This window comes from Dermacentor variabilis, chromosome 1 (assembly GCF_050947875.1).
Source record: "Dermacentor variabilis isolate Ectoservices chromosome 1, ASM5094787v1, whole genome shotgun sequence".
Lineage (NCBI taxonomy): Eukaryota > Metazoa > Arthropoda > Arachnida > Ixodida > Ixodidae > Dermacentor > Dermacentor variabilis.
Genome location: NC_134568.1, coordinates 234,349,679 through 234,375,362, shown reverse-complemented (window position 1 = coordinate 234,375,362; position 25,684 = coordinate 234,349,679). Strand labels below are relative to the sequence as shown.

General features: G+C 45.3%; 1 protein-coding gene across 1 annotated transcript; it reads left to right on the top strand.

Moving 5' to 3' along the window:
* The first annotated feature begins 53 nt into the window (after positions 1-53).
* On the top strand, positions 54-24,705 carry LOC142559596 (uncharacterized). The gene is made up of 2 exons (XM_075671180.1): positions 54-3,657; positions 22,903-24,705. Exon 2 carries the CDS (start codon positions 23,815-23,817, stop codon positions 24,682-24,684), a length of 870 nt encoding a protein of 289 aa, XP_075527295.1. The 5' UTR covers positions 54-3,657; positions 22,903-23,814; the 3' UTR covers positions 24,685-24,705.
* Positions 24,706-25,684: the final 979 nt, after the last annotated feature.

Genomic DNA, 25,684 nt, shown 5'->3' with positions numbered 1-25,684 from the left:
AATTGTGCTATGAGCATAATAATGGAGTCTTTCCCTGGAGTGGAAGCAAAGGAAAAAAAAAAAAAAAAGGCCCGATGCCTTTGTGACTGTGGGGCTCATAAAATTGATGTAATTATTTCTCATTTATGATTATCTTGTGAATGGCCTTGTGTGTGCAGCTCATGGCTCATAAGTTAATGCAATTTTCACCACACATCTGCATCATTTATTTTAAGCAATGCTGTGTTGTGTAATTTTCCTTAGTGAAGTTTCACCTGTGCTTGTTACAAGAGCAGCTTTATACAAAAATTGCAGCTGTGCAAATTTTGAAGGCCATGTGATATGTTGTGCACAACATACCAATAAAGCGCATGTGTTTTAGTGTGAAATGATAGTGCTAGACGGAATTCTTCAGTGACTTTTCGTCCTGTGTTGAAGAGAGTTGTGCCGCTGTCTTCGACTGCTCAGCACCTGCTGTAATGCTGTGTAGGATTGCCGCAGTGTGTGAATAAGTGAAGAAATTGTGGGAGCAACTACCAACGATGACTTATAAAGTCAGTGGTAGCTTTGCAACCTCCCCTATCTCTAGTGTGCTGGCTGAAACTATATTGCAATCAGTTAAGTGGATGTGCTGGACACGGAGGTGTCTGTTGCAGATGGGGTGCTGTAGCTTCAACATATTTGATGGCTACATCCTCCCTGTGTCACCTTGGCACATCCATTGCAGGGATTGGGCAAGAATGTGCACATACCGGCATCACGCATGCAGTGCCGAAGTTGTCTGTCTGGACACATACCCAGTGACCCAAGTTGTCTACTAGGTCAGACAGCAGCCAGCTGCAGGTTGTCTATTCATCCACATACCCAGGGGGAGGAGCTAGTAGACAACTTCGGTTACTAGATATATGTGCCACTGGTTATTGTTTGAAATTGTCCATTCATCCAAAGTGGCCGCAATAGGTAAGGAAAGCTGTTGCCTTACTAAAAAAGTTAGGTGGGCAGGACAGTCGTTGCTTGCAGCTGAGTTACTAAGTACATTTGCCAAACGGTGGCACTTTCATCGAGTTGCCATGGATGGTGCCAGGATTCTTGTAACAGAAAGCTGCAATGTGCTGCAGTGTCTGCTTAACGTTTTCAGAAATTGCTGCTTGTGATTATTTAGAAATTGAGAGGAGTCACTGAGTGGAGCAGGTTTAGAGGCAACCATCTGCAAACATATGAATTTCTTTTTGCGCATCATGCTTTACCGAAATTTCGGTGTATCTTTCTATGCAGGAGTGGGAACGTCTATTGACAGATGGAACTTCCTTGTCCTTTTCCTTAGAGGTATAGACAATGGTGCTACAGAAATGTGAAGTGAAATGTGTTGACACATCTGGCATGTAGCTTAATAATGGTAAAAAAAAAATCATGAGCCATCCCACTTTGTGAAGGTGGATGACCAACGAAGCTGGCTAGCACACGACAAAGAGGTGACATGAAATTTTGAACAAAGGTATGAAAACATTAATTCTGTTTATCAGTGGTCATCGTGACGAAAGATATGCACGCACATTTTTTTTATACATCGCTCGTATTATACATTCCTTATGTTCATTCATGTCTACATTTCGCGATGTAGTGAGGCCAAGAATTGGAGACCGAAATCACTGCACTGACTGGCAGTGCGCCAGTGCCTTTGCGAGGGAGGGGCAGGATGGGAACGCTGGTATGATGAGCGGCAACGAAGCCAGCTGTGGAAGAAGACAGGGATGAAAGCGAAAGAGATATATTGAGGCAAAGAATTTGAGAGAGAAATCACTGCACTGACTGGCAGCGGACTAGTGCCATGGGCACCTTCGCAGAGGGAGGGGCAGTATGGGAACGCACACACGATGAGCGACATCGGAGCGGGCTGTGGAAGATGATGACGAACGTGCGAGCAGTGGCACTGGCCATTGCTGATGATGATAGTTTTTACTCGCAATGATTTCTTGATGGACACGAAAAATGCACGGAACCCTAGCCATAAACAGCATAGTTTCCTACAATGTACTAGAGGGAACTTATTTAATTATTTATTACCCAGTACATTGTTGAAAATGACGAGCTTACAAAGCCGTTTGGAGCCAGAATGACGAAGTTCAGGCAAATTCATGTAATTTTCAGGCTGGCGCAACCGCTCCCTTTGCAGCTCACATAAGCACTAGTGCCAGAGTTACCTCTAGTAATTATTGTATGAAACTCTATGATAAACTGCTTCACTGTAAGACATTTTAGTTTGAACAGCAACCTTGATCTAGAAAATGGGCCATATGTGTTCGTTTTAACATTGGTTCTCTAAGCATTGGTACAGGTATTGCATATTAGCACATGAAATAGGATGTCTTTAAAACAACAGAAAACTGAGTGTGTGTGGATTCATGGTATAGAAAGGCAGGCATGCAAAAGAGACACGAAAGAACCGCCAGGAGGACAACCACATGCCAGCTATCAAGTAAAAGGTCACGGATGTGCGGAAAGGAAAGAAGATGCATACTTGTGGTCATATTTGGTACATCTTCATTTTCATGTGGGGATATCCAACGTGGGATTAAACTGACGGAATAGCAAGTTAAAGCTGAGCATTCTGTATTCATGGGCAACTTTCTGTGGTAATATAGGGGAAAAGAAGTTACAGAGGCAAAGCGCATACAAGTAAGGATGGTCCTGTGAAAAATTCCTACATTTGCGTTCATTTATGTTGGGGAAGAGAAAACGTAAGCATCTAATTTACAGCAGCAAAGTAAGACAAAATGCCCCGGTGTGTGCTAAATTCGACCTATTATTATTATTATGCTTATTCTGCTGTTCTTTTTCCCCTTGGGCAAATGCACCAACGTCACACACAGAAGCTGTCATGATTCACTCTCTGTTCAGATAAATAGAAAGCACTATCAACAAGAGGGAAGGAAACAGACTAGGGAGGAGCATCACATAAGAATCTTGAAGCCTTGCGATAAAAATAAAATCAGGAGTCATTCCACTCTGTGAAGGTGGTTGACCAGCGAAGCTGTTTTGCACATGAGAAATGAGTGGGCTTGGCGGCACGTCAGTGATGGGCCGTCCTAACAGACTTCAGTTCTTCGCTACGCAGTTCTTGGTGCTGTCCTAGATTTTGAAGCTGACACCGTACTCTGCACAGCCTGCCTGGATTCCACTGCCTGCCGATGAGGACGCCCCCGCATTGCCATGGCGAGCTTCGCCGGACCTACCTCTACGGAACATCGGACTGCGCATCACAGATTACGCCACTTCTGTCGCTGCGGTGTCATCGGCTGATGCCCTGGCTTCCTGGCACACTATCCTCGGTTGAGAGCGCCATCTTCCCTTGGATCCCCGATATAAAGCCTAGACAAACCATCGCCACGCTCAGTGGGCTTGGCGGCACGTCAGTGATGGGTCATCCTAACCGACTTCACTTCTTCGCTACGCAGTTCTTGGTGCTGTCCTGGATTCTGAAGCTGACACCGTACTCTGAACAGCCTGCCTGGATTCCACTGCCTGCCGATGAGGACGCCCCCCATTGCCATGGCGAGCTGCGCCGGACCTACCTCTACGGAACATCGGACTGCGCATCACAGATTATGCCACTTCTGTCGCTGCGGTGTCATCGGCTGACGTCCTGGCTTCCTGGCACACTGGATGGATGGATGGAAGGTAGGAGCGTCCCCTTTGAAACGGGGCAATGGCAGTTGCCAACATGCTCAGATTTTTATTTTGCCTTTTATTTTTATCTGTGTTGTGTGTTATTGAATTTCTCGATTTTCTTTAAATACGTCTTCCTACCCTTTTAACCTTATGTCACCTCTCTGCTTTTGAGCCACCAATCCTCCAATCGCCTTTTGCTAATTTCCACCGCATATTTATTTACATGACTATCATCTCTGAACCCTAGGGCCTCAGGAAGGGTGACTGTGGCCGCATCGACATCGGGATTGATACCATCACATTCTAGTATGAGGTGTTCCATCGTTTATACATATTTACCACACACAGTACATGTGTCTTCTTCTTCGTTAAATTTCTTTTTATAGCTCCGCGTTCTAAGACATCCTGATCTAGCTTCAAAGAGTAGGGCACTGCCTCTTGAGTTATCATAAAATGCTTCCTTCCCGATCTGCTGTTTCCTGTATCGATATAGTTCTACACTATGCTTCTTTTCCATTGAATTTATCCAATTTTTACCTTCCGCATTTTTAACCTGTCGTTTAATGCTCTGTCTTTCTTCGTCCTCGTGTCTGGCATGCTTACTGGTTAGCTTCCTAGTTCTTTTCCGCCATTGTGAGTCAACGCTCTTTCTGTATAGGTATTTAAACATCTTAGCTGCCCACCTGTTATCATCCAATTTCCTCAGACGTTTTTCGTATAGGATTTTACTCTGAGCTTCCCGTGCTTCGAATGATGCCCAGCCCATATCTCCCTGTACTGCTTCGTTTGTGGTTTTCCCGTGGGCACCTAGTGCTAACCTTCCCACAGCTCTCCGATTTACTTCTAGTCTCGACTGAACCTCTGCCCTTAAACACAGGACCGCATTCCCGAAAGTAAGCCCCGGCACCATTACTCCCTTCCAAATGCCTCTCAGTACCTCATACCTGTTGTAACCCCACAATGCCTTATGTTTCATTATCCCGGCATCTCTTCGCCCTTTTGCTATTAGAGACTGTTCGTGCTTTTCCGTGTACATCTGCCCTTTGTTTATCCATACCCCGAGATACTTGTATTCGGCCACTCGGGGTATTTCGTGGCCTTGTATTGTAAGCTCCTGATCAGTTGTATCGTTGAAAAACATCCCACCGGACTTAGCTGCACTAAAACTGAAACCTAAACCGTCTCCTTCGTCACCACAGTAATTAACCAGAGTTTGCAAATCTTCCTGGCTATCTGCTAACAGTACAATATCGTCCGCATACATTAAACCCGGTAGTCGTTGCTCAACAACCTTTTCGCCTAATCTGTACGACAGATTATACCCTAGATTGCTTCGTTGTAACCTTCTTTCCATGCTTATCATATAAAGCATGAACAGCAGCGGTGATAGAGGACAACCTTGCCTTAAAGGGATACGGACACAAAATCTGAACATTTTACGATAATACAGAAAATGAGTCCTCAGTGTGCGAGTACACTGAAAACAAGTAGTCACTTCGCTCAGTTTTCAGCGGATGGCTTTATTTTTGGCGTTTTTGTGAGCGCGCGCAACGCCGCCCGGCCCAAGCGAGTTGGAAGGCGTGACGTCACGACACCCCCGTCGGATAGCCAGCCGGCCGGCCACGGTCATTCGAGGTGCGCCGCCGCCGCAATCGCGAGCATGGATTCGGGTTCTGGTGCCTCTACCAGCGATGAGTACACGTCTGTAGATGAGGACCGTTCCAACTTAGCAAGAAATATAATTGCTTACGGTTACGAGCCTTCCGCGTCAAGAGGCAATGAAGAGCAGGCGGCCTTGAACGTGCCGGTCAGGCAGTCCGGGCCAGCAAAATGTTAATTTCTTTTTCTAGTAAACTTGAAGTGCAGCAGCAGCAGTTCCTAAAATTATGTTACGTAGGATGCAAAATGCCTAGTTTCGTGACCCGCGTTGAGGCAGAAAGGGAGCTATTACGGCTGAATCGTAGGTAGCGTAGCTCGTCGCTTTGTGCTTACCTACGCTGTCGGCTTTCGATCGCTGCACACTTCGTTTTTACGCGACGAGGCACGGCATGTGTAGAATTTTCCAACCGTTTCATAGCCCTGTGTTTACGGCTACTTTTACATTCACGCCATTAGAAGCCATTTACTGGTTGAACTCGTTGAGATGGGCGGCTGCGCTAGGGACCCGTCGACCAGATCACTTAGCTACATCGATTCTGTGGCCATAGACAAAGGAAAGTCTTTAGCTGTGACATTTAATAGGGAAATGCTGCGCGAACAACCAAGTCATGAAACCCGACACATGATTACGCAGAGACCTATGAAAATCCGTAATTTCTTGCTTGAGATTGAAAAGCAACGTGTGAAACGGCAATGTAGATAAATGTGCTGCGCATTTTAGATTACTACACATGTATGCTGTTGTCTGGCGTTCATTCACTGGCTGTGTTTTGTATATTTGATCAATTAAAAGAGCGCTCGTATGCTGTCGTTAAATATTAGACGCAGCGAGAGTGCACACAACATGACTATTTTGTTTTGTGATAAACACATCTATCCGCAGGGTAAGCAATTTCTGTCACAAGCCGAGAATATTTGTTCTTGCACAGCCAATGAAAGGGTTCTTTCAACAGGCACTCCCTTCTTTCAACAGGCACTCCTGCGGTCACCGCTGCGGCTACATGCATACAGAAAGAGAGAGGGTCTGTTGCAAGAACAACAAAAGTTGGCAAACACAGCTAACAGTTACGAATGCGTCACTAAGCACCCGCTCTTTGAATTGTATTGCCTCAACAGGAGCCTTTTGAGCGGCATGCCAAGGCTTTTGAGCACAGCCGGGCTAGCCCGCTCGCATAAGCATCGTTGACGAAGTGGTCTGCGCAAGTGAAGCCATTTTTTAGAAGTCTCCATGCTGGGTGTGATGGCTGACAGGCACGTATGCAAAGTTCACGCACCTTGTCTCTGGGAGACGTGCGCGACGGCGTGTCACGACCGATAATGCTGTTATAACAGCCGTGGGCGCCGTAATGTCTGGGCATTTTCTTCCGCTACGAAGAATGCTTCAATACCGATCGACGACCGTGCGAACACGCGTGTAAGATGCACCACCTGCATGGAGAGCTGACGGGGATAATGTTTCAGACAGACCACGTGCGAACATAGCCGACGGCGATAAACAAACGCTGCAAGGGACCGACACTCCGGAAAGACTGCGCCGGCTGTGGCTGACCTTGGCCGCGCGCGCGCGGGCACGCGGGGGTGTCATGACGTCAAGTTTCAGCTTCTCCCGGCGGCCGCTTGGAGGCAAGGCGCAACAGAAAATCGCAAAAGAAAGGTGTTTCTCGTTCTTTTTTTCTAAGCAGCTTGTTGTATTCGTCATTTTTAACAGTTCAACTTTTGTTCGGACGCAGAAAACCACCCACTAATTTTTGTGTCCGTATCCCTTTAATCCTTTGTGAACCTCGACAGTTGTCGTACTCTTGATTCCTTCCCATGTTATTTCAACATTATTTTCTCGATATAATTCCTGTAGAAAATCAATTACCTCATTACCGATACCTTCAGCTTTTAATCTGTTCCACAGGAGTTCCCTGTTCATATTGTCGTATGCACCACTTATGTCCAGGAAGGCTAAATACAGAGGTCTATTTTCCGCCTTAGCTATTTCTATGCACTGGGTAAGCACGAACAGGCTATCATCTAAGCGCCCACCACTTCTGAACCCGTTCTGAAGTTCTCCAAGTATTCTATTACTTTCTACCCATGACCGCATTTTTAATTTCACCGCCTGCATCGCCAGCCTATATATAACTGATGTTATCGTAATTGGTCGGAAAGATTTTATGTTCTTCTTATCACCTTTCCCTTTATAAATAAAATTCATTTACTCTGTTTCCAGCTGTGCGGAATTTGCTTATTTGTTATGACTGCCTCCAATGCTTTTATCAGCGTTTCCTTGCTTCTTGGGCCAAGTTCATTAATTAACTTGATTGGAATTTCGTCTATCCCCGCGGACGTGTATTTTGGAACATTTGCTTCCGCCTTTTTCCAGTTAAGATTGGTCAATTCTAAGCTGTATTTTATTATGCTATTCTGTGTTGCTCCCTCACTTGGGGCGATTACCCTATCGTCTTTCCTAAATGACTCTGCTATAACTGAACCAATGTAGTTCACAGCGTCATCTCCCTCTAAACAATTTCCTTCGGCATCGTGAATCTGTTCCTCTTTTCTGTGATTAGCTTTACCCAGCCAGCTTATATGGTTCCAGAATTTTCTTGACCCCCCTTTAGTTGCATTGCGAACTTCAGCCAGCCAGCGATCAGAGGACTGCTTTATTTTAGCCTGGACGAGGACCTGCACTTGTTGTTTCTTTTGTCGATAATATTCCCATTTTTGGCCTATTTCCCCTTCAGATAACTGCGCCCTCTTTGCTTCTCTGTGTTCCCGAGATGCCCACCGTCGTTGTTCGATGGCCTCTCTAATTTCCTTATTCCACCAACTTCGTGGCTTCCCCTTTCCTCTCCAGCAGTTTACTCCTTTTACCTCTTTTATTTTTGTACTAATGAGTAGTTCTAACTGATTATAATCCCACCTTTCCATGGGATGTTTCTTTATTGCTTCCTCTATGCCAGCCGCTATTTGCGCTATTTACGCGTCATTTAATTTTGCGTACTCTTTTTGGCTTCCCTGCATTTCTCTTTTGAGTAGGGCTCCCAACTGTAGACTAATACGCTTATGATCACTTCCGAGGCTGTACTTCCCCTCTTCGTCTATTTCCATTATTGCTATCTTGCTATACAATCCCTGCGACATTAAGCAGTAGTCAATGGTTGTTTGTCTGTTACGGGACTCCCACGTGATTTGTCCCTCACACTTAGTCTCTCTATTTACTATAACTAGGTTGTGTCGTTCACAGAAGTCTAGCATCAACTTCCCATTACAATCTGTGTATCCATCCAGATCCTCGATGTGGCCATTCATGTCACCCAGCAGACAAATATCGGCACCTTCTCCAAACTGCTTTATATCGTCATCGAGACACTTCACTAGATCTTTGTTCTCTTGCCTGTATTTGTCCCCTGTCCCTAAATAAACTACTCCTAGCCATGCCTTTTTACCGGCAATTGTACCTGATACCCAGACATGTTCTTTGCAAGTTAACTTTATTCTTTGCCAATTTGTTCCTTGGTGTATGAGCATACCTACTCCTCCTCCCTTCCTCTCCGTTGTTGTTCTATTGCTCCCTTCCCAGACGTAGCCTTCAATAAGCGGTGGGTCTTCTAGATCCCTGAGGTGTGTTTCGCATAGCGCGTATACACCTACTTCTTCGTCCTTTAACTGCTGTTCTATTTCTAACCACCTCGCTCTCTTTCTACCGCCTTGCATGTTTATGTACCTGATCCTGGTGTTAAATTTATTTGTAGTTTTCTTCCTGGACCTCCTAGTGGCCATTTTTATTGGCGTCAGCCTCTATTGTTGCACTTTCTACACTGTTTCTACCTACCCCTACGCCCTGAGGCGCAGTGGACCCCCTAAAAAAGCTACTGCCCGACCTGCCAGGCGCCAGCAGATCTCGGCTCCTAGCCTTCCATTAAAGTGGATGCCATCTCGTGTAAAGCCTCCGCCAAAGCCTGCTCTATGCACTTCTCTGTTTATGTCTGCCACTTCAAATCCTTTCTCCTGGCTTAGCTTCCTTATTTCACAATTTACAGCCACAACGTCCTTGGCAATTGCTCCGTTCCTTCCTTGCACCTCCGGCACTGTGCATACCACGATCTGGACTTGCTGTGCTATCGCCCTTAAATTGTCAACTCCCTCCGCTAATCTTTCCACTACTTTTGCAGCTTCACCATTCAACACATCATTTAGCCCCGCCGCTACCACTACCAAATTGCGCTCTGCAACATTCTCAGAAACCTCGCTTTTTGTTTCTCTCAGTACTGCGTCCATTGTCCTGCCTGGGAACGTCCCGACTGCTACCCGCTTATCACCCTTTGCACGCTCCATTATAGCTCTTTTGCACCTCCTCATATTTGAATCACCACCGATAAGTACTAGGGCATTCTTTCCCTCCCTCCTAACTATCTTCGATTGACAGCGCCATCTTCCCTCGGATCCCCGATATAAAGCCTAGACAAACCATCGCCACGCTCAGTGGGCTTGGCGGCACGTCAGTGATGGGCCATCCTAACCGACTTCACTTTTTCGCTACGCAGGTAACAAATTGCTGTTGCGTTTTCGCTAAACGCACTGGTTACCGAACATTACTCGCGTTGCTGAGCCCACGGCGCTCTCTTTGTATAGTATTTGACTGTGCTCGCATGCTATTGAAATTACTTTTGTTGGCAGGAGATATTGAAACTAATCCTAGACCTAGAAATGATCCAACTGTACTCCCTGCTGATATGATTGATGTTCTGAACGCATTGCAAATCGGGCAGTGGGCCATGCTTGAGCAGCTAAATTCAATTAGGTCAACCCTTGCTGATCATGAGAAAACGTTCAGCAAACTCGGCACACGGTTGACCAAGATTGAATCCGACCTGTTGTCACTTTCGAATATAAAGCCCCAAGTAAATAACATAGAAAGCGTCGCTAATAGCAGCGCTGCTCAGGTAACTGTGCTGACTGACCGCATTAATGAGATAGAAAACAGATCCCGAAGATGTAACCTGGTTTTTTACGGTATCAGCGATGCGCGAAATGAGTCGTGGCGTGATTCTGAGGAATCAATAATTGAACACTGCCACAAAAACCTGGGCGTAACTATTCAAAGTCGTGATACAGAACGTGCCCACAGACTTGGCACTTTTTTCAGGAGGGAAAATGGAGGCCAATAATAGTAAAATTCGCCCACTTTAAAGATAAAGAAGGCATCCTGTTCTCAAGCGGTAAGCTGAAGGGCACCGAATACGGCATTAGCGAAGACTTCTCCCCAGAAACTCGTCTGGCCAGGAAACGTCTGATCAAATTTGGAAAAGTGCAGCAATCTTCATTCAAGCTCTGTTACGACAAACTTATCTCTGGCCGAAAAACCTACGTTTATGATCACGCTAAACAGTCGGTCGTCGAACGTCAATCCTAGCATCAAGTGCAAAAGCCACTGAGGCCGACTCAGCGTGTTAAGCACAATCTATCGTTGCTCTACACTAACATCCGCAGCCTGATACCCAAACGGGATTCGTTATGCAGCCTCATTTCCTTGTCATCCAGTAACATTGTTGCACTAACGGAAACATGGTTAAATTCCACAATACTTCATTGCGAAATTCTTCCAGATCTACCAGAATTTAATATTTTTCGCAAAGACAGGTGCGATGGAAGCCGTGGCGGCGGTGTGGCTATTGCTACTCGTCGCCAACTTAAGTGCTCTTTTGTAAGTGCACGCTCATCGGCTGTTGCTATCGTCCACCCTGCACTGATAGCTCCTTTCTTTCGTTTTTTCACGATGCGTTGTTTGAACTAACCACGGCTTATCCTAACACACCCATATTGTTACTCGGGGACTTCAACTTTCCAACTATACATTGGAGTAACGTTGCGTCATGTCTAACACAAACAAACATGGCTAGCGAATTTATAAACATTTGATTGCTGCTCAGTCTATCGCAGCTTGTTACTAAACCTACGCGAATAACTCAACACTCATCAAATATCCTAGATCTCGTCTTAGCGTCGCACCCCGATAAGATGCCTCCTCCTATGTACGTCAGTGGTCTTAGCGATCACACCGTCATTCATGCCACGTTTCCTTGCAATATACTCAAAAGTAATATATCAAAGGAAGTGCTAACACTATATGATAAAGCCAATTATCCAAGCATTAATCGTGAACTTTCTATCTTTCATGAGCAACTTGCCCTTACGTATCAGCAGCGGTTGACTGAGAGCAACTGGGCACTTTTCAAAACAGAAATGCTGCGTTTAATAGGTCTTTACATTCCAACTATCACGATAAATGAAAGAGCGCGTTCCCCCTGGTTGAACACTACATTAAAGCACTTAAACAATAAGAAAAAATGATTATTTCGTGTAGCCAAATGCTCAGGTTCTTCTTCTGCCTAGGAAAAATATAACAAAGCTACTAAAGAATATAACTTATTAAAAGCACACGCAAAACATAATTTCTTTTCTACTACCGTCCCAAATATGTTGCACTCTAACCAACGGCGTTTTTGGAAAACAATAAAACCCGAAACTAATAGCTCTATTTCTCTATGTGATAATTCTGGCTTACCCATTTCTGACTCAAATGTTCCTGATGCCTTGAACCTTGCATTTTGTTCAATGTTTACAAAAGGACCTACCAATGAACTACCAGATTTACCATTTTTCGATTTTACACCAATGGAAGGTATTAATTTTAGGCCGGAAGGCATCATTAAGGTAATAGATGGCCTGAAGTGCTCATCATCCTGTGGAACCGACGGCACTAATGCCAAAGTGTTAAAAAATACAAAATATGTCTGTTGTTCGATCCTCTGTATCATTTTTCAGCATTCACTTGACACAGGCATTGTTCCAAGAGACTGGAAAACAGGGAAGGTCATTCCAGTCTTCAAGAAAGGTGATCGGTCTTCCCCAGGTAACTACCGCCCCATTTCACTCACCAGCGTATGCTCCAAAATCATGGAACATGTCATTTACTCTCATGTTGCAAACTACCTAACTTCAGTGAAGTTCTTTCACCCTTATCAACATTGCTTCAGGAAAGATCACTCATGCGAAACGAAGTTGGCTTTATTTATTCATGATATTCATTTAAACCTCAACTCTACATTCCAACTGATGCCCTGTTTTTAGATTTCGAAAAGGCTTTCGATAAGGTTCCACATTCTCGCCTTCTACTAAAATTATCACGCCTAAACATCCACCCACTTGTTCTTAACTGGATCCAGTGTTTTTTAACTAACCGAAAACAGTTTGTATATGCTAACCTTACATCTTCCGTTTCCTCCGTTCTATCTGGTGTACCTCAGGGCACTGTTCTTGGGCCACTCCTATTTTTAATCTACATTAATGACCTACCATTCACTGTAACCTCTGCAATACGTCTTTTCGTTGATGATTGTGTCCTGTACCGCCCTATCAATACCGTCGCAGACGTCTCTGCTCTTCAGGAGGACCTCTTTCATATTCAAGACTGGTGTGCTACATGGCTCATGTCGCTAAACGTTAGTAAGACTGCATATTTCATTCCATCGTCGCCTTAACTACATTTCCCCTGCCTACAAGATTAACAACTGCAGTATATCTACTACTGACTCCTTCAAGTGCTTAGGAATTCACCTATCCAAAGATTTGTCTTGGACAAATCACGTAAGCCACATAATTAATTCAGCTAACAAAATTCTTGGTTATCTTCGCCGTAATATCTTCATGGCACAACCACTCGTGAAATCAGTTGCCTATAAAATGCTTGTGCGACCAAAACTTGAATATGCATGTGCTATCTTTGACCCTTACCAAACTAATCTCACTAAAGCCCTTGAAAGTGTTCAAAACCGTGCTACTAGATTTATTCTTTCAGATTACTCATATCGCACTAGCGTTTCATCACTAAAATCTAAACTAGACCTATCGCCTCTTGCCTCTCGTCGTCGCATCTCTCGCCTATGCCTCTATCGCAGGTTTTTTTATTCCATACGTCGTGACAGCCAGCTGGTCCAGCTGGCTCATCGTGTTCGTCAAACAGGCCATCCGGGTGGTTGTGCCATGAAGATATTACGGTGAAGATAACCAAGAATTTTGTTAGCTGAATTAATTATGTGGCTTACGTGATTTGTCCAAGACAAATGTTTGGATAGGTGAATTCCTAAGTACTTGAAGGAGTCGGTAGTAGATATAGTGCAGTTGTTAATCTTGTAGGCAGCCCCGTAGGGGCGTCTGCGTCAGCAGGCGTTTGGCGTGTTGCGACACCACGTACCCGAGCACACGAGGGTTGGACCCTCCCGCGTGTAGCCGTGCGCGGCTTAGCCGTGTCCGGGGAAAGGGGGATCCTGGGGGTTGAGCCGATGCCGGGTGTTCGGACCTTTAAGGCCCCCCGGCTGAGGCAACACGCCTCTTTGGCCTCTGCTTCACGTAGACGGCACCCCCGGACTGACCCACCCGGGGGAAATCGGTAGTCGCCTTTTCCTGTCTCTCTCTTCTCAAACCTTCGTCTTTATCTCTCACTTTATATCTTTCCTGTGATCTTCTCTCTTCCATTTACTTCCTTTCTCCACGGCGGCAAGGGTTAACCTTGTGTGGAATCCTACCTTGGGTACACCATATTGGGTTATAGTGATGGCGTACGGCTGGCGTCGTGCATGCTTGTACACAAGCTGTGCCGCGTCCCCACGTTGGGCTCCATGGTGGGCGGTCGGCGCTGTTGCCGAACATACACATTTTCCTATGGCAGCGCAAGCCTCTGTTTTTTATGATCGGCGTCTGAAGAGATGCCACACCGAAGTACCATTTCAATTTTCCTTTCAAAGCAACGCACCAACATTTCCAAAGTACTATGTAGTGCATAGTGAAAGCAACATTCCGGTAAGGAAACTCTCTCCTTTCCTGGTAGCGAAGTGTCTGAAAGACAAAATCGGACCAACATACAAAGCATCCAAAATGTCTAGTGGGGACCTCCTCCTAGAACTGAATAACAAAGACCAAGCAGATAAGCTCTCTGAACTTACCAGTATTGACGAAGCGACAGTGACTGTTTCAGCCCACAGAACACTTAATACAAGCAGGGGAGTAATATCTGAAGAAGACTTCATTGGTTTAAGCGACGAGGAACTGCTGGAAGGTTTCCAGGAACAAAATGTCACCAAAGTACAAAGAATAGTAATCCGAAGAAACGATCAAGAAATCCCCACCAAACATGTTATACTCACCTTCGGAACAAGCGTAATGCCTACTTCACTCGATGCAGGTTATGTCAAAGTGAATGTGAGACCGTATATCCCGAATCCCAGACGGTGTTTTAAGTGCCAAAGATTTGGACATGCTTCACATGCATGCCGAGGACAAACAACTTGTGCTAAATGCAGCTCCAATGACCACCAATCAGAGAATTGCACTCCTTCGCCACATTGTGTTAACTGCAAGGGAGATCACCCAGCTTATTCGTGGTTCTGCCCTTGCTGGAAAAAAGAAAAAGAAGTCATTGCACTAACTGTTAAAGAAAAAATCTCGTTCTTCGAAGCCAGAAAAAGACTGTCGTACCTTCCCCGAAGAAGTTATGCCGAAGTGACGCAGGCGGGGGCAGCGTCACAGAGGCCTCCAGAGTCCTCCGAGCCCATGCGCAGTGGTGCCGCAGTGACTCCTCCCGCCCCCGTGGTGCAAGCAGTCAGTACTGCTCCACCCTCTTCGACGGCCCTGCAGACACCAGCCCCGCAGGGCCCTAAAATCAAACGAACCCCAAGGCCCGAGGCACGTGTCTCGGCGCCTAACTCTCGGTCCTCCAGCGCCTCAGAGAGAGCGATGGAGGTCGACACAAAAACTCCGGTGTCATTGACACCGAAGGATAAGCGCTCTCTCTCGAGCGCGGTAAGAGGGACAAAATCCCAATAACAACTCAAAATAAGAAAGCGTTAACCTAAAGGTTATCGCTCATCTGTATTAGCCTTTTTAAATCCATGTCACCTATACCACACCTCTTAATTTTTCCGTAATGCCATTTCTTATCTTTCCATTTTAAAATGCCTTTTATTATCCACTGGAATTGTAGAGGGCTTTTACACAACTTAGGTGACATTAAAGACATATTAATAAACTTCTCTCCTGTAGCCCTGTGTTTACAGGAAACAAACCTAGGCGAAAAACACAAAAACATTTTGAAAGGTTTCACTGTTGTACGCCGCAACCGTACTCAGGCAAACCGGCTGTCAGGTGGTGTAGCCATTGTCCTGCCAGGTGGTATAGCAGCCAGAGAAGTTCCCATTAACACTCACATAGAAGCCGTTGCTGTCACCGTTTTAGCTCACAAAACCATCACCATTTGTTCAGTATACATTCCACCGCATTTACATTTTACCGTAAGAGACCTAGAGTTAATTTTAAACCAGCTACCCGAACCATTTTTATTAGCCGGTGATTTTAATTCACATAACACGTTGTGGGGTAGTCAAACAACTGACACCAGGGGTCAAACGCTTGAAGATTTTATCCTAACAAATAACATATGCCTTTTAAACACCGGTGCGGCAACTTACTACTCCCCAAGCACAGGCGCTATGAGTTGCTTAGATCTGGCACTATGCTCTCCATCTCTCTTTGACGATTTTCAATGGAGTGTTATTGACAACCCCTATGGTAGTGACCATATGCCTGCTATTATTAAAAGAAAATCTCCTTCTCCTACCATACCATTAAGACCACCCCGTTGGAAACTCCACCTAGCAGACTGGCCTCTCTTTACTGAAAAGGCCAGTCTAGATAACATATCAGATGAGCCAACCATAGATGAAATGAATGATAAGATCACCGCCTGTATACTTGCTGCAGCAGCAGAAACAATCCCACAATCCTCTGGCCTATTAAGAAAAAACCTGAAACCCTGGTGGACGAAGGAATGTACACAAACAAAAAAACTACAAAACAAAGCGTGGGGTATCTTCCGGCGATACCCAACACAAGACAATCTACTCTCCTTCAAAAAAGCAAAAGCGAAAGCCAGGTACACACGCAGACAAGCCGAAAGACAGTCCTGGAAAAATTATGTCTCGTCTATAAATAGTTCAATAACATCCAAACGAATGTGGTATCAGGTTCGTAAGTTTAGAGGCGACTACGCTTCTTACACTATCCCCATACTATCACCTCCAGGCACGCAAACAAATATAGACGAACAAGCAGACATATTAGGACAACACTTCCATACTATATCAAGCTCGGTAAACTATTCAGCTGCATTTCTAAAACATAAGCAATTAGCAGAAAAACTAAAGCTTCCGACCACAGGAAGTTCGGAAAGACCGTATAATGCCGCTTTAACACTACCGGAAATCAATAGAGTACTAACAACTGACAAAAAAACAGCACCTGGTCCGGACAGAGTACATTACGCGATGCTCGCTCATCTATCTCCTAATGCAGTTGAAACCTTGATTCGTTTTTTTTAATAAAATCTGGGAAACAGGAAAAATGCCGAAAGAGTGGAAGAAAGCTATCATAATCCCGTTCTTGAAAGCTGGAAAACCTCCCACAACAGCAACCAGTTATAGACCCGTAGCACTCACAAGTTGTCTTGCAAAGTCCTATGAAGCCATCATCAACATAAGACTGACATACATCCTTGAAACAGAGAACATGCTAGATAACCATCAGTGTGGATACAAGAAAGGTTGCTCCACAACAGATCACCTAGTCCGGCTAGAAGATGAGATACGTGCGGCCTTTCTACACAAACAATACTGTCTCACTGTTTTCTTTGATTTAGAAAAGGCCTACGACACAACATGGAGGTTTGGTATCTTAAGGGACTTAGCAGATTTAGGAATCCGAGGTAGAATGCTCAAATGTCTAGCCGATTTCATGTCGGACCGAACATTCCAGGTGCGTTTAGGAACGGCGCTGTCACTTATATTCATCCAGGAAAATGGAGTGCCACAAGGATGCGTACTAAGTGCAACACTCTTTATAGTAAAAATGAACTCTGATAACAAAGTCATCCCCCCCTCTGTTATGCACTCCATATATGTGGATGATCTGCAAATAGCGTGCCGCGCCTCAAACTTACAAACATGTGAAAGACAGCTCCAGATAACAATTAATAAACTAACCGAGTGGGCTGAGAAAAATGGCTTCCGCTTCTCTACTCAAAAAACCGTTACAGTGCTATTCTCGCAAAAACGAGGATTGTACTTAGACCCGCTTCTAAAATTGAATGATGTCGCACTGCCGGTAAAACAGGAATGTAAATTCTTGGGAGTAATCTTTGATAAAAAACTAAACTTCCTAGCCCACATTAAAACACTAAAAATTAAGGCAAATAAAGCATTGAATATCCTAAAAGTTCTGGCTCATAAGCACTGGGGTTCCGACCGAACCTGTCTTTTACGTATTTACCGCTCTCTTGTGCGTAGCCTTTTAGACTACGGCTCCGTGGTTTACGGCTCAGCCAGGCAGTCCTACGTCCAACTCCTTGATCCAGTACATAACCTTGGATTGCGACTGGCAAGTGGTGCCTACAGAACATCACCCATTCAAAGTTTATATGTTGAGTGTAATGAACCCTCATTACAGCAGTGCAGAGCATTATTAACATTCTCTTACCTACTCAGAATTCAGTCATCACCGCAACACATATGCTACAACATCCTCACACAGTGCAACTCACGCTTACACTACACAAATAAACCGAACATGATTAGGCCACTTCTCCTGCAGTATGAGAAATACTGTCAGGATTATGACATCCCCCACGAAGTCCTCCAGGTCGCCAAGAAAACACAACGGTTGGCCCCATGGTACAATTTCACGCAGTTGTGCGACTGGACATTAACACATTTAAAGAAAAGAAACACTCCACACGCACACATCATGCAAGAATTCCGTGCTCTTCAAGACAAGTATCAAAATCACATGAAATTCTACACGGATGGCTCCAAAACAAAAGAACACGTGGGTGTAGGGGCCGTAACAGAATATTGGGAAACAAGTGTCCGTCTACCAATACATGCTTCTGTTTTCACTGCTGAAGTTTATGCTGTATGGGTTGCAGTTAAAAAGATTATCACTGGCAAGCACAAAAACACAGTCATATACACTGATTCCTTAAGTACACTGAAGGCTCTACATCTGAAATCTGAGTGTGAACCCCTGATAGGAGACATTTTAAACATGTTGGTGCTTAACGAATACGGGAGGTCAATTCGTTTCTGCTGGGTCCCGAGCCATGTAGGGATACCAGGTAACGAAGCAGCTGATAGATGTGCATTGATGGCAGCGCACAAAGATATTACAAACACGACACTCCCATATAGTGATAGCATCCGTGCAATTAGAAAAGCCTTCACGGTAAAATGGCAACGCGAATGGGACCATTGTGTTGACAACAAGCTACATCTCACGAAACCCATAGTTGGCGAGTGGAAGTCGTGTTATCATCAAGAGCGGTTCATCGAAGTAGTTTTATGCCGGCTACGCATTGGGCACACACACCTCACACACAATTACTTACTTACGAAAGAAGACACACCAACATGCGAGAAATGTCAACAGCCACTAACAGTTATGCACATATTACTCACATGTACGCAGACTGAAACACACAGACGAACACTTTTGCACAAATTATATCAACTACACATACCTTCACACCCTGCTCTGATTTTAGGTGATGATCCGCTAGTCCCATTATGTGACGTCCGTAAATTTCTACACGACACTGGATTTTTACATAAAATATAGATAATTAACAAAGCCTTTTCCTTCACAAACTAGATTTTAAAATACCTCGTGTTTGGCGCAGCATAGCCTTAGCTGCTTTTGCGCCATTAAACCCCATTTAACTAACTAACTAACTATCTTGTAGGCAGGGGGAATGTAGTTAGGGCGACGATGGAATGAAATATGCACAGTCTTACTAACGTTTAGGGACATGAGCCATGTAGCACACCAATCTTGAATATGAAAGAGGTCCTCCTGAAGAGCAGAGACGTCTGCGACGGTATTGATAGGGCAGTATAGGACACAGTCATCAGCGAAAAGACGTATTGCAGAGGTTACAGTGAATGGTAGGTCATTAATGTAGATTAAAAATAGGAGTGGCCCAAGGACAGTGCCCTGAGGTACACCAGATAGAACGGAGGAAACGGAAGATGTAAGGTTAGCATATACAAACTGTTTTCGGTTAGTTAAAAAACACTGGATCCAGTTAAGAACAAGTGGGTGGATGTTTAGGCGTGATAATTTTAGTAGAAGGCGAGAATGTGGAACCTTATCGAAAGCCTTTTCGAAATCTAAAAACAGGGCATCAGTTGGAATGTAGAGTTGAGGTTTAAATGAATATCATGAATAAATAAAGCCAACTTCGTTTCGCATGAGTGATCTTTCCTGAAGCCATGTTGATAAGGGTGAAAGAACTTCACTGAAGTTAGGTAGTTTGCAACATGAGAGTAAATGACATGTTCCATGATTTTGGAGCATACGCTGGTGAGTGAAATGGGGCGGTAGTTACCTGGGGAAGACCGATCACCTTTCTTGAAGACTGGAATGACCTTCCCTGTTTTCCAGTCTCTTGGAACAATGCCTGTGTCAAGTGAATGCTGAAAAATGATACAGAGGATCGAACTACAGACATATTTTGTATTTTTTAACACTTTGGCATTAGTGCCGTCGGTTCCACAGGATGATGAGCACTTCAGGCCATCTATTACCTTAATGATGCCTTCCGGCCTAAAGTTAATACCTTCCATTGGTGTAAAATCGAAAAATGGTAAATCTGGTAGTTCATTGGTAGGTCCTTTTGTAAACATTGAACAAAATGCAAGGTTCAAGGCATCAGGAACATTTGAGTCAGAAATGGGTAAGCCAGAATTATCACATAGAGAAATAGAGCTATTAGTTTCGGGTTTTATTGTTTTCCAAAAACGCCGTTGGTTAGAGTGCAACATATTTGGGACGGTAGTAGAAAAGAAATTATGTTTTGCGTGTGCTTTTAATAAGTTATATTCTTTAGTAGCTTTGTTATATTTTTCCCAGGCAGAAGAAGAACCTGAGCATTTGGCTACACGAAATAATAGTTTTTTCTTATTGTTTAAGTGCTTTAATGTAGTGTTCAACCAGGGGGAACGCGCTCTTTCATTTATCGTGATAGTTGGAGTGTAAAGACCTATTAAACGCAGCATTTCTGTTTTGAAAAGTGCCCAGTTACTCTCAGTCAACCGCTGCTGATACGTAAGAGCAAGTTGCTCATGAAAGATAGAAAGTTCACGATTAATGCTTAGATAATCGGCTTTATCATATAGTGTTAGCACTTCCTTTGATATTTTACTTTTGAGTATATTGCAAGGAAACGTGGCATGAATGACGGTGTGATCGCTAAGACCCCTGACGTACGTAAGAGGAGGCATCTTATCGGGGTGCGACGCTAAGACGAGATCTAGGATATTTGATGAGTGTTGAGTTATTCGCGTAGGTTTAGTAACAAGCTGCGATAGACCGAACAGCAAGCAAATGTTTATAAATTCGCTAGCCATGTTTGTTTGTGTTAGACATGACGCAACGTTACTCCAACGTATAGTTGGAAAGTTGAAGTCCCCGAGTAACAATATGGGTGTGTTAGGATAAGCCGTGGTTAGTTCAAACAACGCATCATGAAAAAACGAAAGAAAGGAGCTATCAGTGCAGGGTGGACGATAGCAACAGCCGATGAGCGTGCATTTACAAAAGAGCACTTAAGTTGGCGACGAGTAGCAATAGCCACACCGCTGCCACGGCTTCCATCGCACCTGTCTGCGAAAAATATAAAATTCTGGTAGATCTGTAAGAATTTCGCAATGAAGTATTGTGGAATTTAACCATGTTTCCGTTAGTGCAACAATGTTACTGGATGACGAGGAAATGAGGCTGCATAACGAATCCCGTTTGGGTATCAGGCTGCGGATGTTAGGTAGAGCAACGATAGATTGTGCTTAACACGCTGAGTCGGCCTCAGTGGCTTTTGCACTTGATGCTAGGATTGACGTTCGACGACCGACTGTTTAGCGTGATCGTAAACGTAGGTTTTTCGGCCAGAGATAAGTTTGTCGTAACAGAGCTTGAATGAAGATTGCTGCACTTTTCCAAATTCGATCAGATGTTTCCTGGCCAGACGAGTTTCTGGGGAGAAGTCTTCGCTAATGCCGTATTCGGTGCCCTTCAGCTTACCGCTTGAGAACAGGATGCCTTCTTTATCTTTAAAGTGGGCGAATTTTACTATTATTGGCCTCCATTTTCCCTCCTGAAAAAAGTGCCAAGTCTGTGGGCACGTTCTGTATCACGACTTTGAATAGTTACGCCCAGGTTTTTGTGGCAGTGTTCAATTATTGATTCCTCAGAATCACGCCACGACTCATTTCGCACATCGCTGATACCGTAAAAAACCAGGTTACATCTTTGGGATCTGTTTTCTATCTCATTAATGCGGTCAGTCAGCACAGTTACCTGAGCAGCGCTGCTATTAGCGACGCTTTCTATGTTATTTACTTGGGGCTTTATATTCGAAAGTGACAACAGGTCGGATTCAATCTTGGTCAACCGTGTGCCGAGTTTGCTGAACGTTTTCTCATGATCAGCAAGGGTTGACCTAATTGAATTTAGCTGCTCAAGCATGGCCGACTGCCCGATTTGCAATGCGTTCAGAACATCAATCATATCAGCAGGGAGTACAGTTGGATCATTTCTAGGTCCAGGATTAGTTTCAATATCTCCTGCCAACAAAAGTAATTTCAATAGCATGCGAGCACAGTCAAATACTATACAAAGAGATTGCCGTGGGCCTGGCAGCACGAGTAATGCCTTACCCTCTCTCCCCTTTAGACAAATCGTACCTATCTATACTATGCGAAGGAGAGCATATATCGCTTTGAAAAAGACAAGTCCACCTGTCGAAACGATGGTTCCTGCTGTCACCTTGTTCTCGCATTGCTCATTGCCTTGAATTTCCATTCCCCACATTCCGCATGTTTTCCCTGGATTTGCAAGCTGCAGTGAATTGCTGAAAGTTGCACGAATTGGTAGCTATTCATTATGTAACTGCAGAATGCTCAAGAAACGGGACACAAGGCAAAGGTAACACTCAAGTGCTGTTACTCGCGCTTGTCTGTTACCTTTGCCTTGTGTCTCATTTGTTGTGCACACTGCAGTTTCATAATGAACTGCAGTGATTAAATCATATCACTAAAAGCTGATACTATGCTGGCAGTTCTAGCAGGGAACATGCACTCCTTTTCTTTTGAGTGCAATGGTATGCAGTGGTGGTGAGTTGAGGATCACTGATGAGCATTTTGTTACCTCCTTTTGCTTGCTTGTGTACGTTTGTTCACTCTCAGGGAAAACATATTTGTCACATGCAACCACACACAGCTTCTCTATTCTGTCACATAATGTTTCTACTACTTCACGGGAAAACAGATTTGGCTACTACGATGCATTGGGAAGATGCTTTTCATTTATAGAAAGTGTCCATAGGTCTACAGTCCAAGTTTTGGGCCGCTATGTCCACCTGGCAACTAAGGAAGTGTTTTTATCGAGAGCAGATCACTACGTGTGCCAATGCTTTGCTCTGCTTTTGCAATGATGTATGTTCAGAGCTTTCTGAGCCACCGCACGGCGGAGCTGAAGATGGGAGAGATCCAGACTCCAGTGTACCACCCTCCCAACAAGGGCACACCACAAGGTGCTGTCATCTCTCCCACGCTCTTCAACGTCGCCATGATCAGTCTCACAAGCAAACTGCAGGACGTAGCAGGTCTTCGGCACGCAATCTACGCAGACGATATAACGCTCTGGACCACAACAGGGTCCCTCGTTGAAACAGAAGAAAGGCTGCAAACTGCAGCAAATCTCATCCAAGATTACGTCAGCCAACGGGGTCTACAATGCTCCCCTGAGAAATCTGAGCTCCTACGAGTCTGGCGAGGCCGGGGTAACCACAGACCCAACAAGAAGACTTGAGGTACGCCTCAACAGGGGCCTCATACCAGAGAAGCCATTGCTGAGGGTGCTGGGCATGTGGCTGCAGTCCAACCAGCGGGCCACACACACCCTTACACTCCTTAAAACCAGTGTCAAGGTGATATCACGCATGATCTCCCGCGTAACATCCAAGAACAGAGGCATGAAGGAAAGGGACACCCTCCGACTGGTCAGTTGCCTGGTGGTGAGCAGAATCACATACAGCCTGCCTTACTACCACCTCACACAGTCTGAGACAAATCAGGCCGACACACTTTTGAGGATGGCTTTGAAGACCGCTCTCCGCCTGCCGATGAGTACATCGACTGAAAAATTATTGGCGCTAGGGTGTCGCAACACCCTCAGCGAACTGACAGGACAGAAGCCCATTACGTCTCGCAACAACAGAGACTTGCGCGGACTCGCACGGGCCGGCAGGTCCCACAAACCTTGGGGTTCCCAGCAATAACAACACGAACCCAAGAAACCTGCTTGATACCTCGTCACGTCCAGGACAGGTTTCACGTTGCCCCGTTACCACGTAACATGGACCCTAACCTACACTCCGACAGGAGGAGAGCAATGGCCCAGTACATGGAGAAAGCGTTCAAATTCAGTACAATGGCCCGTTTTACGGACGCTGCCATGTATGGGACGAACAGCAAGGGCGCAGTTGCAGTGGCATGCGACCACCAAGGCCACGTTACCTCCGCAACATCGACCCGCCCCTGCACGATTACGGAAACCGAAGAGCTGGCCATCGCGTTAACCATCCGCGAGGGCCTACACGCAAACCAACCACTGACGATCCTCACGGATTCCCAGCAGGCCTGCCGCAACTTCCTTCAGGGTAGAATTGGAAGACCTGCTGCACAAGTCCTAGCCGGAATACTCAAGGAGAACTCTGAGGACTTCACCACCCAAGCCATCATCTGGATACCGGGCCACACTGGCATCACGGGCAACCTGCAAGCCGACAGAGCAGCTCGAGGATTCGTACATAACCGAGCACTCATCACACCGGCTGCAGAAGACCTGGACCCTGTCGACCTCGAGTATTCAGCCATCGTGAACTACCACAGAGGGCGTCGCTTGCGATATCCACCACCCCATCGAAACCTAAAGACAGAAGATGCCGCTGCCTGGCGTAGGCTCACGACAGGCACTTACACGAACCTACACATATTACATCGGATACACCCCACAGCCTACAGGGACGAATGCCCATGGTGTGGGGCCACACCAACCCTATACCACATTACGTGGGAGTGCACACTACACAACATAGAACACCCAGACAGGAACACAACGCGGAAGCAATGGGAGGCACTGCTGTCCAGCTCAGCTCTCGACGACCAGCTCAAGCTGATAAAGAGAGCTGAGAAGATGGCAAGAGCCAGCGGAGCCCTGGACTAAGGGCCCCGACCATTAGCGGTTTTTCTGATTATTCTTTTAATAAAGTTTATCTGTCTGTCTGTCTGTCTGTCTGTCTGTCTGTGTGTGTGTGTGTGTTTGAGACCCTTCTCTGAATCCTATTAGTCATTTCTATTTTTCAACATAGTCGAAATCAGCAACAGGCTTTAAATAATTCCTTCTTCCTCGGGGTTGATCTTGGGTCTTGGCAACGACACCGGTATCAACAGGCACCGGTATCGAGTGTCGTTCACGTCGCATCACTGCGCCACCCAACAATCAGTTGGAATAAAGTGAACCAGATTATTTGAATTTCCTGCTCACCAACTTGAGTGCTTTCCCATCGCGCCTGTCAAGGCAGACTTCACTGGCCCAAATAAATAGCGTCAACTGGCGCACGGGATCGCTTATTTATCGGCGTTTGCCCGCGTCGTATACTAATAATGAAACAAACAAAAAGAATAAGAAGACGAAGAACAAAGCACATCCGTGAAGCGGGTCTTCGGTGCGCCCTGAGAAGTCGTTGCTCCGGCGCGTTCTCGCACCTCTGCGGAGGCCTACTCGGGAAGGTAACTCTGCCACAGTATTGCTTGTGCGGGAGCACTGCGTTGGAGCCGCTCTGCAAATTGCTTAAAATGCTAAGACATGTTCAGAGGATGCTGGTAATTTGGCAGTTCCCCCTGGACAGAAAGTCGCATCGAAAGAATTCACTGTATCGACGTACTGCATAATGTCCTGGGCAGATTGTCTGCATGAAGACATGTGAACATGTTTGCATCCATGCGCACGGCTGCCACGTCACTTGCGAACGTTACTTTGCTGTAAACCTGGACGTTCCCTTCAGTTATGTCATTCAATGTCGACTATAACCGAGCTCGTATGCTTGCTGACTCGTGAGACGCGTCACAAGATATACGAGCCTAGCTCCTCGCCAACTCTCTGTAAGTTGCGAGGGAAATTGAGAATCTAAATTTTTGGCGCTGTAATTACGCAGCATCGCTAC